The sequence below is a fragment of the Equus caballus genome, chromosome 18 (genome assembly GCF_041296265.1).
Source record: "Equus caballus isolate H_3958 breed thoroughbred chromosome 18, TB-T2T, whole genome shotgun sequence".
Classification (NCBI taxonomy): domain Eukaryota; kingdom Metazoa; phylum Chordata; class Mammalia; order Perissodactyla; family Equidae; genus Equus; species Equus caballus.
In genome coordinates, this window is record NC_091701.1 from 52,460,942 (window position 1) to 52,479,901 (window position 18,960).

An 18,960-nucleotide genomic window follows, 5' to 3' on the forward strand; every position below is an offset into this window, starting at 1 on the left:
GAAGCCAGTTCAGGGCCCCGGCCCCCCTCCAGTAGCTGTGCTCTCCTGAGCAAGGTGTCCACCCCTCCCGAGGCCCAGTGTCCTAGTGAGGATCTGGAGTTACTGGAACCTACCTTCAGGGTTGGATGAGGAATTGTGTGTGCTCTGGGTAAGCTAATGATTGTTGGCGTTCCTTCGAAAGGACCTTCTTTAAAAAAATTTTCAACTTCTATTTAGAGGAAAAGCAGAGCTCCCACATAGCAAAACAAAAGCCTTGCAGTCCGTTAGACAGACAGTCCTTCAAATGCACGTTAGACTCCTTGGGGTCTCACTCGCACCCCAAGCAGCTCATTCGTGTCTTCCTTCCAACCCAATCCACACTCTCCCTGAACGTACTGATAAACGTAATTTTCTCTGTTTCATTACAGCTTCAAAGATATTTGTCCCTCCTTGTGGAGCAGTGCCCTGGACATGTGTCTTTCCGGCTCTGCTTCACAGAATGTTCTGAAGAGTAAATGAGATAACACATGTAGAGAACTCTGCACAACGTCTGACACTCAGGGGATGTTGAATAAATGGTGACTATTAATAGTATCACAGCCAAAAACTATGGCAACTCTGAGCCTCTGTGTAATGATAAGTCACGTGCAGTCCTTTTTTCTTCTAACTCCTTACTTGTAAGCATTCTCTGCGTAAAGGCATTTCGAGAAAGCATTTGGTGACCCTGAAACATTCTCAAGAGCTCTCTGATGCCTTTATAAATAAATCTTTTTTTCTTTTTCTTCTCCCCAAAGCCCACCAGTACATAGTTGTGTATTCTAATTGTGAGTGCCTCTGGTTGTGCTATGTGGGACGCTGCCTCAGCATGGCCTGATGAGCAGTGCCACATCTGCAGTCAGGACCGAACTGGTGAAACCCCGGGCTGCCCAAGTGGAGTGAGCGAACTTAACCAGTCAGCCACCGGGCGGGCCCAATAAATAAATCTTAATAAATATAGGAAATTCATTTCGCCCTCATACCTCTACCATAAAAAAATAACAAGGTAAACACCTTTGGTAATCTTTGTACAGTGTAACATTTTAAGTGTTATTTACCTGAAAAATGACAGGAATTAACAGGATGGAGGTCAACTGGGGGACAAGCACTGAGTAGGGAGGTGTTGCCGAGGGAACGGTGGCAGGTCTGAAACCAGATCCTGGCATTCGAGCAGAGGGGACGAGGCAAGTTCTTTGGAGGACTTTTATTAGGATAAAAGCATGCCAGAGTGCACCTGCTGTTTCATTCTCTCCAGTCTCCTTGAACCTCCTCTGAGCAGGGGAGTGAGGGGAGGGCAGGAGAGAAAAAAAGCAAAGTAAGGAAAGCAATGTTGTGTTTCTTTCCCTATTGTCTACCCCTAAATGCACACCATAAATATCAAAACAGTGCTTGGTAGTAGTCCAAAAGATTTAACTTGTCCTCAAATTCCTAAACAACCATCAGAGCATAATTTGATTTTCGGCAGTGTAACTGAACAACTTCTGGACTTAACATTTATCGTGAACACTTACAAGGGACAGGCCATAGTGACAACCCATTCAACACTCCAGCCGTGGAGAAAGTGGTGTGTGGGATCAACCAACCAAGTTAACCCAAGAGTCTTGGGATCTTGCCCAGCACTCCCCAAACCTTAGTTCTGTTTGTGGCCTCACTGCTTCCCCTTCTTAATTGTGTTTCTTTTCATCATGCAAATAATGGAAGCCCAAGCAGGTCCAAGGTTCAAGGCCAGAGACTTCAGTTTGTCATTCCCTCAGTTACCTCTGGTCACCATTCTGGCCCACTGGCCTCCCCTCCCTGCCTTCAACCATGCCTGCACTACCTCTCCATTCCATCCCAGCCCTTCTCACCCTCCAGGAGAACTGTCCCCTGGATTCCACACCGAAAGACCACTGTGGGCCTTCCCAGCCCAAGCCATGACAGCCTCCTCTCCATCCCTTCGTAAAGGTAAACAGGAAAGGTGAGTAAGAAACTGCCAGCAAGTTTTGACAGCTGCTGAGGAAGACTAATGGGTTTCTAAGGAAACGGAGAGGCAGCAGCCATTTTAGTGGCATTTGCTGTATGAAAAATATGTAGACACTGACATCCCCCTGCCCCCTACCCGTGCGCCTTCCCTCCCTCGACGCTCCAGAGGCCTCGAGGTGAGGGGTGGGGCCCAGGTCTCTCCGAGCCGCAGCAGCCACCTGTCGCAGGTGGCCGGCCACCTGGGGTCGCCACCTCGCCCCCTCCCCGCAGCGGGCGGGACGCGGGGCTCCCCACCCCCAGGCGCCGCAGTGCGGCGGCGGGCGGGCGGCTCCGGCCCTCCCGGTCCCCGCGTCCCGCCCCTCGGGTCCCCCCCTCGCCGGCCCCCCGCCCGGCAGGCCCGCTGGGAGGGCGGGCCCGTCGCAGGCGCGAGGCGGGCCCGGAGGAGCGGGTCGGGGCGGCCGGCGAGGCGGAGGCAGAGGCAGCGGCAGCGCGAGCGCGGGAGGTCGCCGCCGCCGGGGACACCGCGCGCCGCTGCCCAACATGGTCGCTGCGCACGCTGCCCATTCTTCCTCGTCGGCCGAGTGGATCGCCTGCCTGGATAAAAGGTAGCTCGGAAGGGCCCCCCGCCGGCCGGGCGCTGCGGCGCTGCCCCTGCCCCTGCCCCGAGACCGGCGCTGCGGGAGGACGGTCCCCGAGCGGGCGGGGGGCTGAGGGTCCTGGGCCGGGCTGCAGGGGGACACAGACCCCAGCCTCTCCCGGGGCGCCACCCGCACGAGATTTTTACACGTGGTGGAGAGATGCCGCGCAGTGGTGGTGGTGGGGTTGGGGGGGCACCAGCCTCTGCGATCCCCCGCCCCTCCTTCACATTTCTTGCTCCCCGCCCACCCGCGACTCCGGGCGCAGCTCTTGGGTGGGGGGTTATTTTCTTTTGACATCACGGGACAGAAGAATATATTCATACCTTCTTTCCGCTGTTCAGACCATTAGGGGTAAATGTGATTTAAGTTTTAAGGAAGGGTGGGGGCAAAGGCAGGTGCAGAGTAACATTCTTTTTTTTTTTTTTGTTCCTGAAAGCAAAGTGTGAGGGACCCTAGTGGAGCTGTCAAGTGCCTTGCTGAAATTCTCAGCTTCTGCCCCCGCAGTCGCTTGCTCAAGGTCTGTGTTAGAAAGGTCACGCGGGAGACTGCTTTCGTCTTAATACTTGCTTCTCGGAAAAAGACCCTTACTCGAAAAACATTAGAACCGTAAAGCATTGTAACTCCCGAGGACAGCTCTGTATAAAGAGGGTGCTGTGTGTAACAGCGGACTGCAATTGTTTCCAGGCTCTGATAGCATTATTTTCTGTTTGTCCAGATTGTGGGTTTAGCAGCAAATATCACACAGTATATTAGCAATTATAGTTTATTACCTTGATTAAAAGATGATGCATCTGAACTTTTAAGAACTAAGACATTTTGCAGAGTGAACTGCCTGTGAATTTCTGAGTTTGATGCAGTAGGCAGTGATTCATGTCTTGCAGTGATCTGCGTGACATCTCTATTTGCATTTGTGCGAAATGTTTTGCGCTCTGCCATATTGAAATTTTTTACAATTAGCAGATTCATAACCAGATCAAGCTTGAAAATCTTAAGTGTGACATATTCTGTATACTTTACTATTGTAGGCCTTTGTTGAAAGAAATTAAGTAGCAATTTGAGAAAAGCTAAATGTGGCTCATTTGAATAACTTAATATATCTGAGAAATAATCTTTACTTTCAGTTACCACGCAGTAGCAAGATTTTTTGGCAGGCAGTGCCCTATTTACGTCTGAAATGATGTGTACTAATATTAGAAGAGTTGCACACGATAAATAGTAAGAGGATTGAAGTGATGGTTAAATCATACAGAATTATGTAAAGGGACTAAGAACATGTTTAAGTGAAGAGCCTGCTAATGTGATAAGTAATCTAAATGTAATAGTTTAGGAAAGATGAATTATAAAAGAAGAGAAAATCAAGCTCTTGTACTTAACCATAAACACTAGTGCTTCCGCGTCAGTGAATTTTTTAGATAATAGATTACATATTTCTATTTGCAGAAATGCATGGTATGCCATTTTTTGTCATTTTTAGTCAGAAAATAGGGCAAAATCATAGAGCAATGCTAACACATGGGGTATGTTTGACTCTGTCTTTTCATAATGTGTATTTGCCCAAATGATTTTGTTCGGAATGGATTTTCTATTCATAATGGGGAAAAATCTACAAGGGGAAAGGAAACAACCCTCCACAAAAGCTCTAGCATTCAGGGAGTGCGGGATAGTGGGCAGGTCAATAAGTTAGGGGTTTTAGGCCCAGAGCTATCACCAGCTCTGATCTTAGACATGTCACCTTTATTTCCTCGAGTTTCTGAAAAATGAGGATGGAATTGTCTGTCTTCCCAAGGATTAGTGGACCAAACAAGAAAAACATTGTGAAACTTCTTTGAAAACTGTGAGGTGCCATGTAAATTTTTTACTTTATGGTGTTGAGAACCTTGCATCTTCTGCTGGTATTCCTTTGAAGAAGAGTTGAGGAGTGGCAGTCTAATTGTAAGCGGGCCTTGGGGTACGTGTTGTGAAGTTGCATTTTTACTTAGATTGTCTGTTAGTTTTTTAGGGGAGGAGGAAGATGAAGGGTGCTGACGGAAGTTGGCTGGGGAAGCCCCCTCAAGTCACTCCTTAGTGGGACACTGCTCTCCATATTTCTGAGAAGGGCAATCTTGACACCCTCTTCCAGGCACTGTGTTGGTCATTGGTGATGCAAAAAAACAAAAGATGAGAGCTGCTTATTGACTTGGGGGTGGGATCGTAGAACTACATAAACAACCACCCACAATGCAATGATAAGTGCTTTAATGGAGATGTAGGAAGTGCTGTGGGGATGCAGAGCAGAGAGTCATGCGCTCTGCCAGGGGTGCTTCCCACACGTTCCTGCCTGGGCCTTGAAAGTTGAGGGGGATTGTATCAAGTAGAGAATTTGGGGAGGGCATGCCAGGCAGAGGGAGCAATGTGAACAAAGACACACAGCTGAGGCATAAAAATATGCTAATTTCTTCCCAACCACAAATTTCTCTTATGATCACCTAGAGTATAGGAATGTATGTTCTATTTTTCTAAAACTTGTGATTATGGACATTTTCAAGCATACACACGCAAAAAAGAGGGAATAGTGCACTGAACCCCTGTGTACTATTCAGAAATCTGATGCTGGGACCTTTTCCACAGCTGGGAAATGTAGTTTAGGTATATGCATCATGCAAATGGCAGCTGTTGTGGATAGCTAGAGAAAGAGCAACTGAGGGGTCGGAAATAAAAAGGGGAGTTAAAGTAGAAAGTCTGCACCAGTAAAGAAATATGTAAACACGCAAAACAAAACAAGTATCATAAAGCCTTAGAAATGTTGTTAGGTCTGCCTAGAAGGTTGTCATAGACAAGCAATGCTGTATAAACTTGTGTGTGGGGAGGGGGTTGAAAAATATGTAGATATGTGGATTAGGTTAAAGAAAGAAAATCCAAAACTTTTTATGTTTCAGGAACCCAAGTTCTTGGGCTATGGTGGGACCAAGGAGATGAGAGTGTATGAATACTAATCTTAAAATCAGAATGACATTGAATATTTGTATGGATGAAAAGACACTGAAAGAAGTGTCAGTGGACATATAGTTAAACTAAAACAAATGTATCACTATCTCCTTGATCTTACAATTTTTTCTGAGCAGAGATGGTAACTAGAAACATATTATGTACATAGTACCCACTATTTGGGATTTGAGATATGTGAAATGTCTTTTTTTTTTTTTTATGTGCTGGCCACTGTTTAATTTTAGTGAAAATTTTTTTCCTGTAAGACTTTCAGTTTGCCACCTGTAAATTTAAGAACCATTTATAGGTCGTAATTCTCACGGTTGGTAAGGGAGTATGATGAAGAGACTACACATCTGCACAAATGTAGAGTGAATCATTGCTGATATTTGTCACTGTGGAGCAGGAGTTGGCAAACTGTGGCCCGTGGGCCAGATCTGGCAGCTGCCTGTGTCTCTCCTGAGCTAAGAATGGTTTTTACATTTCTGAATGGTTGGAAATAAATCAAAAGAAGATTAATATTTCGTGACCCATGAAATTCAAATTTCAATGTCTGTAAGCAAAGCTTTGTTGGACCACAGCCACACGCATTTGGTTACATATTATCTAAGGCTGCTTTCATGCTACAGTGGCAGGGTTGAGTAGCTGCAACAGAAACTGTGTGGCCCACACAGTTTGCAGTATTTACTATGTGGATCTTTTTTTTTTTTCCTGGGGAACATTGGCCCTGAGCTAACATCTGTGCGAGTATTCCTCTACTTTATATGTGGGTTGCCGCCACAGCATAGCTGACGAGTGGTGTAGGTCTGCGCCTGGGATCCGAACCTGTGAACCTGAGCTGCCGAATTGCAGTGCGTGAACTTAACCACTACACCAGCAGGCCGGCCCCACTATGTGGATCTTTGAAGAAAAGTCTGCCATCCCCTATTAGAGATGAAAGAATCCAGCAAAGTCACTGACAGAGAAACCACTGGAGATGACAGAAATTGTCTTCGTCTGGGAAGGAGTTCACGATGTTTGGCTTCTTGTTCTTCAGTTAGTTAGTATAGCTTGGAGGAGGTCCTCAGTTGATTGGCTTCTTTAAGGACCCCTGGTGATCATAGGCCAAAGCAGAGAATGAAGGTAACATGGTTTGGATGTGTAAAAAAGGTTATCATCTTTCAAAACACCTGAAGAATTTTTTAAATTATTGTTTCATTTAAAAAATGCTTCTTACAGTGTCTTTGCATCTGACTTGATTCCCGTTTAATGAGAGTGAAAGAAATCAAGGAATAAATTTGTCAAAAACCAAAATGCTTTGTAGCAGACATGGTGAGAGAGGATGACTCAGATATCAAAGAAGTGTCAGACTCAGTCCCACCCTTGAAGAATACAGAAGATCAAAGAAGCATGCAGAGCAGAAGGCTGTCACTGGAGAAGGCTGGTGTCTACCCAGGCAGGTCCCAAGGGATGGATGACATTACCCAGGGTTTGGGGCTGGTCTTGCAGTCTCGGAATCCTGATTTGTCAGTGCATCAAGAATTAATACATTTTTCAAGCACCAGATACATAGGCACCAAACTCTCAGAGACTGTAAAAACCAGAAAGTTCATAAAGATAGCATCAGAGAAGTGGACACTCACATCTTTTGGCTAATATATTCCTCCTCTAGGCAAGCAGTATGGGAAATGCAGTTGTTATCAGAAGCCCATGCTGAGCATTTGCTATGAGAAGCAAAGCTGCCTTGAGATCAGGGCAGTTACAACTTCTAGCCAGCTCATTCTCCTCCTAGAATGACAGAGCCCGGGCATTGAATTATAATGAGAAGATAGCTCTAGAAACCTTCAGGACAGCTTGGTTGTCACCTCTTCCAGTTACATGATCATTACATCCCATAGCACTGTTTGTCCAACGCTGTAACCACACAAGTCAGGCTCCATCACAATTGCCTGTCTACTTCTATTTTTGCATCATTTGATGTCAGCCCCTCTATTTTATTCATCATTTTATCTCCAGCCTCAGTGCAGCACCCCGACTGCAGAAGGTGCTTATGGGATCAGGGTGAGATGGCCAGATGCATCCTCCTCCTCTGGGATGGAGCGGCCTCTGCAGCCTTGCAGGGAGCTGCTTCCACTGGCCCCCGTTTCCTTGGAAAGGGCTTGGATGGGCACCATCAACATTTGTCTCTGCTGCTCCTTTTGTGTTTCTTTGGCTGATGTGAATGCTTTTTTTAAAAAATGACAGTACCTAGCTCTATTCTAATCTATTATCAAAAAACACGTTTGTTATGGAAAATTTTAAAATATGCAAAAAGAAGAGAGAACAGTATAATAATTCTCTTGCACACCCCCACCCCCAACAATCATCCACTCACAGCCAATCTTGATTTATTTATACCCCTTGTTATATTCATCCCCCACTACATCCAGGATTATTTTGATGCAAGTCCCAGATGTAGAATTATTTCATCTGTAAATATTTCAGTATATGTCTCTAAAAGGTAAGGACCTGGGCCGGCCTGGTGGCGCAGTGGTTAAGTTAGCATGTCCTGCTTCAGCAGCCTAGGGTTCGCTGGTTTGGATCCTGGGTGCGGACATAGCACCGCTTGGCAAACCATGCTGTGGCAGGCGTCCCACATATAAAATAGAGGAAGATGGGCATGGATGTTAGCTCAGGGCCAGTCTTCCTCAAAATAAAATTAAAAAAAACAACAACGAAAAAGAAAGGGCTCTTTATAAGGAAAACAGTACCATTCTCACACATTTAAAGTTTTTTTTTCTGTTTCTTTTTTTTTAATTGAGGTAACTGGTTTATAACATTATATAAATTTCATGTGTACATCATCATATTTTGACGTCTGTATAGACTACATTGTGTTCACCACCAACACCTTTAAAAAATTGACATTAGTTTGCTAGTAGAACCAAATGTCCAGTGTTCAGATTTCCCCATTTATCTCATAACTTTTTTTTTTTCAGTTTGTATTAGGATGTAAATTAGTTGTATTTAGTTGATACATCTCTGAGTCTTTTTTAATCTCTGGGTTCTCCCTCTCTCTCTTTTTCTTCCTTGTAGTAAATTTGTTGAAGAAACAGGTGTTTTTTAACAGTCTGAATTTTAGTTATACCTCCATGGTGTCTTTTAATATGTCCCTTTGTCCCTTGTATTTCCTGTAAATTGGTGTTTGGATCTAGAGCTCAATTAGATTTAAATCAAAAAATGATTTTTTGGCAACAGTACTTCACAGAAGTGTTGTATACTTGCATCCTGAGGCACATAATGTCAAGTGATCCTCTTTTTGTGACATTAGTGTTATGTTGCTTTTAAAGTTTACTGCTTGGCAGTTATCTTATTTGCAACTTTTTGGGGGACATCTCATTGTAGCCCTCAATACTTGGGAACACATGACCTATATGTGTGGAGCAGTGAGAGGACAACACAACCTAATGTGTAATCAGGCTTAAATTCGGTGGTGCTGATTCTCCCTGCCCTAGGATTTTAGGAAAGGAAAGATTCAGCCAGAACTGGTCCCCTTAGACTGGAGGCATGTGGGGGATGGTGTGCCCACAGAGCAATGGGCCTGAGAGAAGGGTGCCTGCTCCCTCACACCCATGGCCTTGTAGCCTGGTCTCCTGCAAACAGCCTGAGAGCCCGAGTCTTCAGTGAAAGAGTGGTGCTCAGCAGAGCAAATGCTGCCTCCTTGTCTAGTTTGGATTCTCCCAAATGGATTTCTGGCTCCTCCAATGTGGGTGATACTGGCAGATCCCTTTTAGTTTGAATTTCCTATGAGTTTATAAGATTTCATAGCCCTTCCACAGTAGCTGCTTATCCTCCTGTTCCACCTCCCAATCCCAAAGCAGCTAGTTTTTCTTTACTAAGATTTAAACCCATCTATATGCATCTTGAAGAGTGCCAGGGAAGAGTGAATCTTCCTCCAGTACCTTCAAATCACAGATGAGGGCAAGGGAGAGGAGAACCGACTTAGGAGTACTGGGAGGCTGAGGAAAGAGAAGGAAGGTGGAAATAACTGGATGGGAAGGATGACAAAGACCTAGCCAAACAGATGAAAGCAAATGTCTGACTGGCTGGACTGGAGGCACCTGGCTACTGTGTTTACTCAGCTGCATCCGTGTGCATCTGCTTGCTTCCCCTGCGTGAAAAGAAAAACAAAGTGCTGTTATGACCCTCTTTTCTCTTCATTCATGTTCTTTCTTGGAGCACCCATCCATTTCCTGTGTTTGCCTATACAAATTACTTAAATTCTCTATCCTTGGTCTATCTTCTAAAGCAGATGCATTTTTCTCTCTCCATTGGATATTCTCACATCAAATATTCCATTAATATTTTGGGCCAGGTATTGTTTTCCTTAACCTCCTCTGTTATAGAGGTTGGAAAAAAAAATACTTATCTTCCCAGCCTCCCTAGAGGCTAGGTGTCCATGTGACACAGGTCTGTCCAATGAGACACAGCAGAAGTCTACTAGAGACTTCTGTGAAAGTTCTTGCTTTACTGATGAAAGACACAGATGTATTTGATACTACCCTCTTCTCTTCCTGGAATTATGACCTGAGGCCTGGGCCTATGGCAACCATATTATAATCCCACAGGGAAAGGCCGGAAGAAACACACTCCAGGTCTGACTTTGTTCAGCTACTGAATTTAGATCAATAGTTGCTCACCTTCAGATTTTTTGTTTTGTGAAGGAAAAAACCCACCCTATTTCTAGAAACCACTCTTTGTCAGGGTTTCTATCATTTACTGTCAAAATTATCCCTAAACTAATAAGTTGATACTCAACTTGTCTAAAGCTGACTTCATCCTTCTTAACTCTCCTCTCCATTAGTTTCTCCTTCTTACTTTCCTTTTTTATTAATGACAGTACTACTCTCATTCTCAAAACTTTAATGTTACCCACATCTTACCTTTCCTATGTTCCTTTTTTACATTTAACGTGTGACCAGTTCTTCTCTTGACCTTTATATTCTACTGCTTTATTTCAGCGCCTTATCATCTGGATCTCAGTCATCTCATTGTTTTCTTCTTCCAATCTGGAAAGCATGATATATTCAAATCAGCTTTGTTTCAGGGTCAGCCAGACCTGGATTCAAGTCTGTCATCTCCACCCCTTAGTCATGTGATCTTGGTGAAGTTATTAACCTACGGTAATGGCTGTATTGAAGTTTGTGGGCTAATACGAGTGTAGCTGCATGGTCTTCTCTAAGTAGAGAGCATGGTGTAGGGGTTAAGAGTTTGGGAGCTAAGCTGTATTGGTTAAAATTCAAGTTTTGATTTTATTAATGGTGTAACTCTGGAAAGGTTATTCAGTTTAGGTAGTTGTTTTGTAGATCCTTGGAATTTTCTATGTAGACAGTCTTGTTTGTGAATATTGGCAGTTTTACTTATTCTTTGTGATCTTTATGTCTTTTAATATTTGTTTTTCTTGTTTTATTGCATTGGCTAGGATTTCCAGGACAAAGTTGAACAGAAGGGGGTGAGAATGGACTTGCTTGAATCAAGAAACAATTCTTTTTTCTCTATTTTTTTTCTTTTCTCTCTTTTGAAAAGAGCTTGTGTAATATTGATGTTATTTCTGTTTTAGATATCATCTGGCCAGGAGTTTTCTGTGTAGGAAGCTTTTTGATGACAAATTCAATCTCCTTAGTAGATAGAGGACTACTCAGGTTTCTGTTTCTTCTTATGTCAGTTTTGATAAGTTGTTTCAAGGAATTTGTCCATTTCATCCAAGTTATCAAATTTATTGGCATAGAGTTGTTCATAGTATTCTCTTATTATTTTTTTAATGTCCTTAGGATATGCCGTGATGTTCCCTCCTTCACATACCTTATTAGAATTTTGTGTCTGCTCTCTTTTTTTCTTGGTCAGTCTTGCTAGGAGCTTCTCAACTTTGTCAATCTTTTAAAAGAACCAGATTTTAGTTGATTTTCTCTATTTGAGTAATTCACTGATCTCTGCTTTTTAAAATTTTCTTTATTCTACTTACCTTGGGTTTAATTTACTCTTCTTTTTCTGCTTCTTAACATGGAAACTTAGATAGTTAATTTTAAACTTTCCTTCTTTTATAATAAAATTATGATTTCTCATGATCAACACAAAGAAGGAAGCACAAATATTTCATTATTCAGTGTTTACAAATGAAAACTATTTCTGCCAGAGAAGAACAATTAATCGAGTTGATACTGGGACCTGTTGACCTCTTCAACCTCATGGGGAAGATACTGTGCAATGTGATGAACAATATCCTTCACAATATCTCAACAGTGAATTCAGCAATGGGTTTCATAGGGTTTTCAATATATCTTGATAGTGTAATGCCAAAGGAGAGTATTTCTCCTAGGTGGCCTACAACTTTCTGATGGTCTGATTTAATCCCAGGATGGATTTTAGGATATTTTAGAAATGGATTTAGAAATTACTTCTCTTTCAGGAAATCCTTCATAAATACTGTTTTTCACATCAAGCTATTGCTAATTATTAAAAGTGAGTAGCAGTGACTTTGAAGTAGTATTTCCCAATAGATACCTGGAGTGTTGCTATTCTATGTTGTTGGTTAGATGAAGAGTAGTATGACTTTGGACTCAAACCAGACTCCTTCTTCTAGTTACTGATTGGCTACTTATTGAACATGTTACAGAAAACGTTGAATTCTTGAATCTTACACATTTTCTTTATCAGCTCCTTAAACAAGCTTGAGATATAAGGAAGTTCTATCACCAATGTCCCTTGCCCTTCCTTTTGTCACACCTCTGCCTCTCTCTTTCTCCCTGCCTCATGGTCTTTTCCTCCTTCCATAACCCTAATGTGCTGTAGGAAAAGGATTTGATCTTAGTCATTGACTCTCCTACTGTTCATTCACTTGGAGATTTTACTCTGCTTTCCATGTATCTGATATTCTTGCTGGGGATAGCTTAGTGAGAAAAACTGACAAGGCCCCTGACCTCATGAATTTAAATACCAGTTGAGAAGACATTAATTAATTCAGTCAGTCATTCAAAAAACTATTTATTGAGTACCCAGTATAGGGTGGATACTGTTGCACGTGGTGAGGAATACAGTGGTGAACAAAACAGGACAAGTTAGGTGGTAATAAATGCTATGAGTCCACAGGTAAGAGGAGATAGAGTGATGGAGTAAGGAGCAGACAAATCTATACTACAATGTCAGATAGTGATAAGACCGACGAAGGAAGACAAAGCAGAGAAAGGGGAAGAAAGTGAGGGGTGCTGATATTTTAGAGAGCATGGGCAGGTCTTTCTACAGAAGTAGCATTTGATCAAAGACCGTGAATGAGCTGAGAGGCCACCTGGTATGAATTTAAATCAGTGTAATCCATGCTTTACTAAATAAGTAGATGAGGTATTTTAGAAAACATGGGTTGGGCAACACTACAGGAGATTCACAGGAGAGAAACACAGTAGGGAAGAATTGGGTTTTTCCCTACACAGAAGGAGGAAAACTGAGTTTTTCCTTTATAGTATCTATAGTATATTATTGATTTGGTTGATGTAATAGACAAAAGTAATTTCAGAAAATGTTGAAAGGGATAAATTTTGAAATTTTGGTTTATCCTTTAAATATTATTATTTAAAGATATTTAAAATACTGTTCACTTTTGGGGCTGGCCCCATGGCTGAGTGGTTAAGTTTGCGCGCTCTGCTGCAGGCAGCCCAGTGTTTCGTTGGTTCGGATCCTGGGCGCGGACATGGCACTGCTCTTCAAGTGACGCTGGGGCAGCGTCCCACATTCCACATCTAGAAGGACCCACAACGAAGAATATACAACTATGTACTGGGGGGGGCTTTGGGGAGAAAAAGGAAAAAAATAAAATCTTAAAATACTGTTCACTTTAGTTCTTCTTTATAATAATTTTTGAGGAAAAAGAAAGTTACCCCTAGAGAACTGATGAGTGCTATACAGATCAGGAAAAGTACTATCATTTAAATGAGGTTCTAAAGATACTGTGTGGATGCTGATGGCTGACTGGTAGTGGTATCAGCATCTCCATCCTACTGATGGACTTCGGGTTTCATGTATAGGCAGCTTACTTTTATCAGTGATGATTTGTCTCGTACCTCTGCAGGGTCAGAGGCCTAAGATAGACCTCTCAGACAGCTGGACCAGAGCAAGAAAATGGTCCTGAATACCTAGAAACTCCAACAATTTCTCATTTTGAGGATTTGTTCACTACCTTAAACAACTTTTCTATCACTCCACCATTTGCCTTTTGGTAATGTTTTTGTATTGAATTCTTACCATATTTTTCTCATCAACTAATTAAATGATACAGCAATATGTATATAAATTTTTTCATGTCAAAAATTGCAGACAGCTGAGAACAGTTAAGTATCTGTGATTATATTAAAGTACCATGCGTGCAGCAGACTCCGTGTGGATATTCCCTGGTGGTATTTGAAGATCTGATTTGTAGAGTTAGAGCTATCTAGTCGGTAGCCAAGTTTTACATTTTATTTACTGAAAATAATGTAAATACTTAGACCAGGAGTTCCTGTTTCATTATCCAGATCATTGGAGCATAAATAGGGGAGCCCTCTACCAATAGAAAAAGGTGCGATTACAGAAGATGCAACAGGACCATATAATAAGGCACCTTCATCTGTAAGGCAGATCTCCAAAGCATGGCCAGACTTAGAATGGGAATAGAAGACAGTTTTATTGTGCTCTTTCCTCTCCCGTGCTGTGCTGTAACTGTACCTTATCAGCTGGTGAGTGCGCCTTATCTTTTCCTCAATTGGATTTTACATTATCTCTATTGCTTCGCTTCCTGCCTTTTTAGCACTTCATTGGGTATTTATCTTAACCACTTTAGAGGTTCGTTTTAGAATTCAGCATTCAACAGATTACGGCTATCAAAGTAAAGCTCATTTTTAAAAGACTCTTTGTGTTTATATGATTAATATTTTTTTTGTCTCTATCATTAGAAGTCCTAACCGTAAATATCCACAGGAGAAATGAGCAATGACGCTCCTCCTCGGAGGAACTCACAGAAATCGGAAGTGGACGTTACTTAAGCCTGTGTTGTTTTGGGTTACCTGAAAGAGAATCATAAAGTAGTTAAATTGTAAAATTGAAATGATTAAAACATTTGTATCTTTTGTTCATCACTTTTAGGGAATGAGTGTGGATATTAGGGAGAAGGGAGTGTGAACAGTAAGAAAACAACAGGATGGAGTGATTTTAAAGATGCTGGGAAATTATCTAAAAAGGAGCTTCTCTTTTTTCCATTTTAGTTGGGTTAACCTTGATTTTTAAAAATTTACTCACTAACAATTGATTTTCACCTGCCTTTAAAGAATTTTGCAGTCTGATTCTGCCACATAGTCTTATGCCACTAGAATAGCATTTGAATTTACCTTTTGAATTTCTTTCTTTTGAATTGGGAAGGAACACAGGTATAAAATTGATTTTATGTGTTGAATTCTGCTTATTTCTATAATTATATAGCAGAAACTTCATCGATGGGAGTTTTATCTTGTAGGATTTGTATTGAAGGAATTAAAAGAGATTTTAAAAAATGAAAAATGAGTAATGAAGGAAATTTTAGGAGAAAAGAAAACATTAAAAAAAAGAGCCCACTGATGTTTAGATGCTAAAACAGGTCTCTGAGACAGCAGCACGACTCTTTCGTGTGCCAGCTGACTCAGTTGCTACCACCACATGCCTTTCTCTCCCCTGGGTTTGTGAGAGCTGTTGCTGGCTTGCAGCTCAGAGCGACAATATGCATATGCGCCCTGCTTCTTTCTGAGAGTGTTACATTGACAATTTCTGAGAGTATTGACGTGTCCTTCTCCTTCCCGGAAGGAAATGACAGAAGCTTATGAAAAGTAATGGACTATGATTTAAAGTACATTTTAATTGCACTTTAATCAAAGAATTTCTGGCTGAGGATTATTAATTTATTTCTGCATTTATGGTCGTAAAATGTCAGTGTGTTTTCCTACAGAATTTTTTGTATGCGTATTTTTTTAAGCTGTTTGAGCTCATACTCTAAGATTTTATACCTCTTGAAATTAATATTATAGGATCATGTTCTTGGGTTATTAAAAATTCTTTGTAAATATAATTTTTATTGGCTGAAATGATATGGCTTAAGTTTTCCCTTGTTGGACAATTAAGACACTTAAAAGCGATTGTTGCTGTTATATGTTATCATGCTATAACCTTTTATATTAAGTTTTTCCTGTGTTTTAGATTGCTTTCTTAGAGTAGAGATATCCATAGAACTAAAATTAGTTAATGTATGTGAAGAGATTTAAGATTTTGGATACATATCTTCAAATTCCTTTCCATAGAGATGGTAACATAGCTGCTATTATCTGTATTTTGCGAATAAGGAAACTGAGGTTTGGAAAAGTTAAATTACTTCCACAGGGTCATAGAGCTAGGAAGTGCCAGGGACTGACATAGGATGAAACCCCATTCCCTTTCCACTATAACAGTGCTTCAAATACGTTCCTTGCAACATTACTAGATCGTGCAAAGAAAAAAAAGGCTCATGATAAAAAATTTGGGAAACGTCAAGTTAAAATTAAATAAGATCTTTTCAAAAGTCCTCAGAGCCCTGGGCATCACCATAAAGATGATATGTGGCTATAGATGGAGAACTGTGTGCTCCGGTGCCCCTTCCTGCAGCCCTCTGCTCTCTCACCGCACTCTGCCTCTCCTCCCTGCACCCCCGGTGGATATCTCAGGTGTCCTGGGGTTGCCAGGATAGCAGTCCACTCTAAGTTTTACCCTTAACTCTGTCTTCCCACTCTGAGCAAGCTTCCAGGGGCTATGGAAGGAGTCATCGTCAACCCACTTGGTGGACCCAGGTGTCCCTAGTTGATTGTTTCTAGTCTCCTTCTCTGTCCAGTCTTTTTGGGTTGACAGTTCTCCCCTGAGCCCCCAAGAGATCTGCCCTCCAAGAGGCCAGATCTCTTCAATGGGACCAGTAGGACAGACACCTTGGCCCACACCTGGAGGTGGACACACAATGGTAGGGCACTGCCCTGCATTTCTGTTTTCTATCTTGCATCTGTTTCTTTGGAACCTTCCCGTCACAAACTTCCTAACCATTGATGAAGTAATTTGAGCCAATGTGTTCAAGAGTTTAATGTGCTATCCCTTGCAGAAATGTTTGTCTTTTAAGAAAAGATTCCTAGAGATGTCAGAGCTTTAACCGAAAGGAAATCAGGGTGAAACTCACTCAAGGATATCTGTCTGGTGGCTCTTTTGAGTCTCATCTTCCAGATGTGTGCCTTCTATTCAAGCCCTAACCCTAGCACACCTACCCAGGACATACCATTTCCCAAGCATTTTGGCCATGTAAGGATTTTCTGTACATGTTTTCTAAATTACAATAACCTCAAATTACCCAGAGTTCTGAAAATCTGCTGAAATTGTAAAGTTGATCAGACTGCTCTGTTTTAGAACACAAGATTAATTTCTGGATATACCACGATAAAAAAAATGGCTGAAAGCCAAGCAGTCTAATTATTTACAGTTATCCAGCATCATAGAGAAATTTCATACACTTTATCCCAATTAATCCTCCAAACTTGATGTAATTTAATAATTCTGGTCGAAATGGTATTGAATGGTATTTGTGAGTGGTATTTAATGTGCCTGCAGTTCTAAAGCATACTGAATATCATTTTTCTTAGACTTGATGATTGAGGCTCAGTGTATTGAACATAAATTAGTATCCTGTGTTATAATATGGGGATTTTGAAGTATGTGGATTATCTGTTTCAACACGAAATGCCCCAGTGGTTTTTTTAGATTTTTTTATGTTCCGCCTGTTTTTGTTTTGTTTGCCTGACTCTTGCCTACTGCCCAGAAGCTGTCTCTCCTTGCTTGCTGCCCTCTGGGTGTCTGTCCTGTCTCTTTTCCTTGCACAAACATGATATCCTGCTTCTAATCCTTTGGCTTTAGAAGCCAGGTTGGCCGGGTGTATTGGAGCTGTATGTGTAATGCAAGTGCACACATTTTGCCCCTGAGGATTTTCTTCTGAGTAAAGAGTATGAATTTCAGAGTTTTCATATTTTAAGGCCTAGATTTTGGTTATACAAATTCTTTTAAACTTACATGCTACGTGATCTCTCACTTCTATGATTTTTTCCTTAATAACTGAGGTTTCCAGATAAATATCTTCTGAATAGTTGAGGCATTACTGTAATAAGATTAATTCCTTTATTTAGCAAGTATTTACTGAATGCTTAGGAAACACCTTCTAGGTGCTTAGGATTCTTCAGTGAGCAAAACAGAAGATCTTCACTCTCAGAGAGCTCACATTCTAACAGAGGAAATAGATTTAAAAAACCCAAACAGTAAACATAATAAATAAGTTCCACGTTCTGTTTGAAGGTAATATGTTACGGAAAAAAGCTACAACAACAACAAACAAGCAGAGTCCCGTAAGAGATCAGGGGTGCTAGTGAGGTCGGCGAAGATTGTGATCTTAAATAGGTCGGTCAGAATATGATTCATTGGAAAGGTATGATTTAAGCAAACAGGCAGGGGAGTTAGCCAAGCATATGTTTAGGGTAAGAATATCCAGCAATGGGAACAGTCAGTGCAAAGGCCCTGGTGTTGGTGCATGTATGGATTGCTCAAAGAACAGTAAGGAGCCTATTGTGGCTAGAGTGAAGTGAGGAAGGGAAAGGGTAGGGAAGTCAGACAGAGAATAAGGGTAGATCATGTGGGGAACTGACATCTATTATAAAGGCCTTTACTCTGAGTGAAATAAGGAGCCACTGAAGGGTTTTGAGCAGAGGAATGACATAGTTTGACTTGCATTTTTACAAATCACTATGATAGCAATGTTGAAAAGATGCTCTGGGGGAGAAGGCAATGGTGGAAGAAGGGAGACCTCTTAGGAATACTGCTTAGGAATTACTGCAATAGCAGTAATCCAGATGAAAGATGATGGTGGTTTGGTTAGAGCGACAGTAGTGGAGATGATGAGAAGAAGTAGGGTACATTTTGGAGGTAGAACCAATAAGACTTGCTTATGAATTGAACGTCAGGATGTTTAAGAAAGAAGACTCAGGGATAATTCTAAAGTTTTGGGCCTGGATAATTGGAAGGATCATGGGGTCATCTATTATGATGGGTGAGGCTATCGAATAGGGCAAGTTTGAAGGGAAAGAGGAGTTCAGTTTTGGACATGTTGAGTTTGAGATACCTATTAGATTGGAGATGTTCAGTAGGAAATTGGATATGTGACTCTGGAAGAGAGGTCTGAACTGGAGATATAAATTTGGGAATCATTAATAAATAGATGATATTTAAAGCCAGGAGATTGGAGAACATCAAGGAAGTGAGTGTTGAAGAGAAGAGGGCCAAAGATTGAGCCCTGCCATTTTCCAGCAAGAGTTCGGGG

General features: G+C 41.6%; 1 protein-coding gene across 7 annotated transcripts in view; it reads left to right on the forward strand.

Moving 5' to 3' along the window:
- The first annotated feature begins 2,345 nt into the window (after positions 1-2,345).
- The window catches only part of RAPGEF4 (Rap guanine nucleotide exchange factor 4), a 296,495-nt gene continuing 279,880 nt past the window's right edge, over positions 2,346-18,960 (forward strand). For 3 of the 7 annotated variants that reach the window (XM_023621998.2, XM_070242006.1, XM_070242007.1), the window contains exon 1: positions 2,392-2,582. In XM_023621998.2, the coding sequence (XP_023477766.1) occupies positions 2,518-2,582 (65 nt within the window). In that variant the 5' untranslated portion in view covers positions 2,392-2,517. Of the gene's footprint in view, positions 2,583-18,960 lie in introns of all 7 variants that reach the window. The other 4 variants (XM_023622000.2, XM_070242021.1, XM_070242008.1 and 1 more) reach the window with 4 other exon arrangements.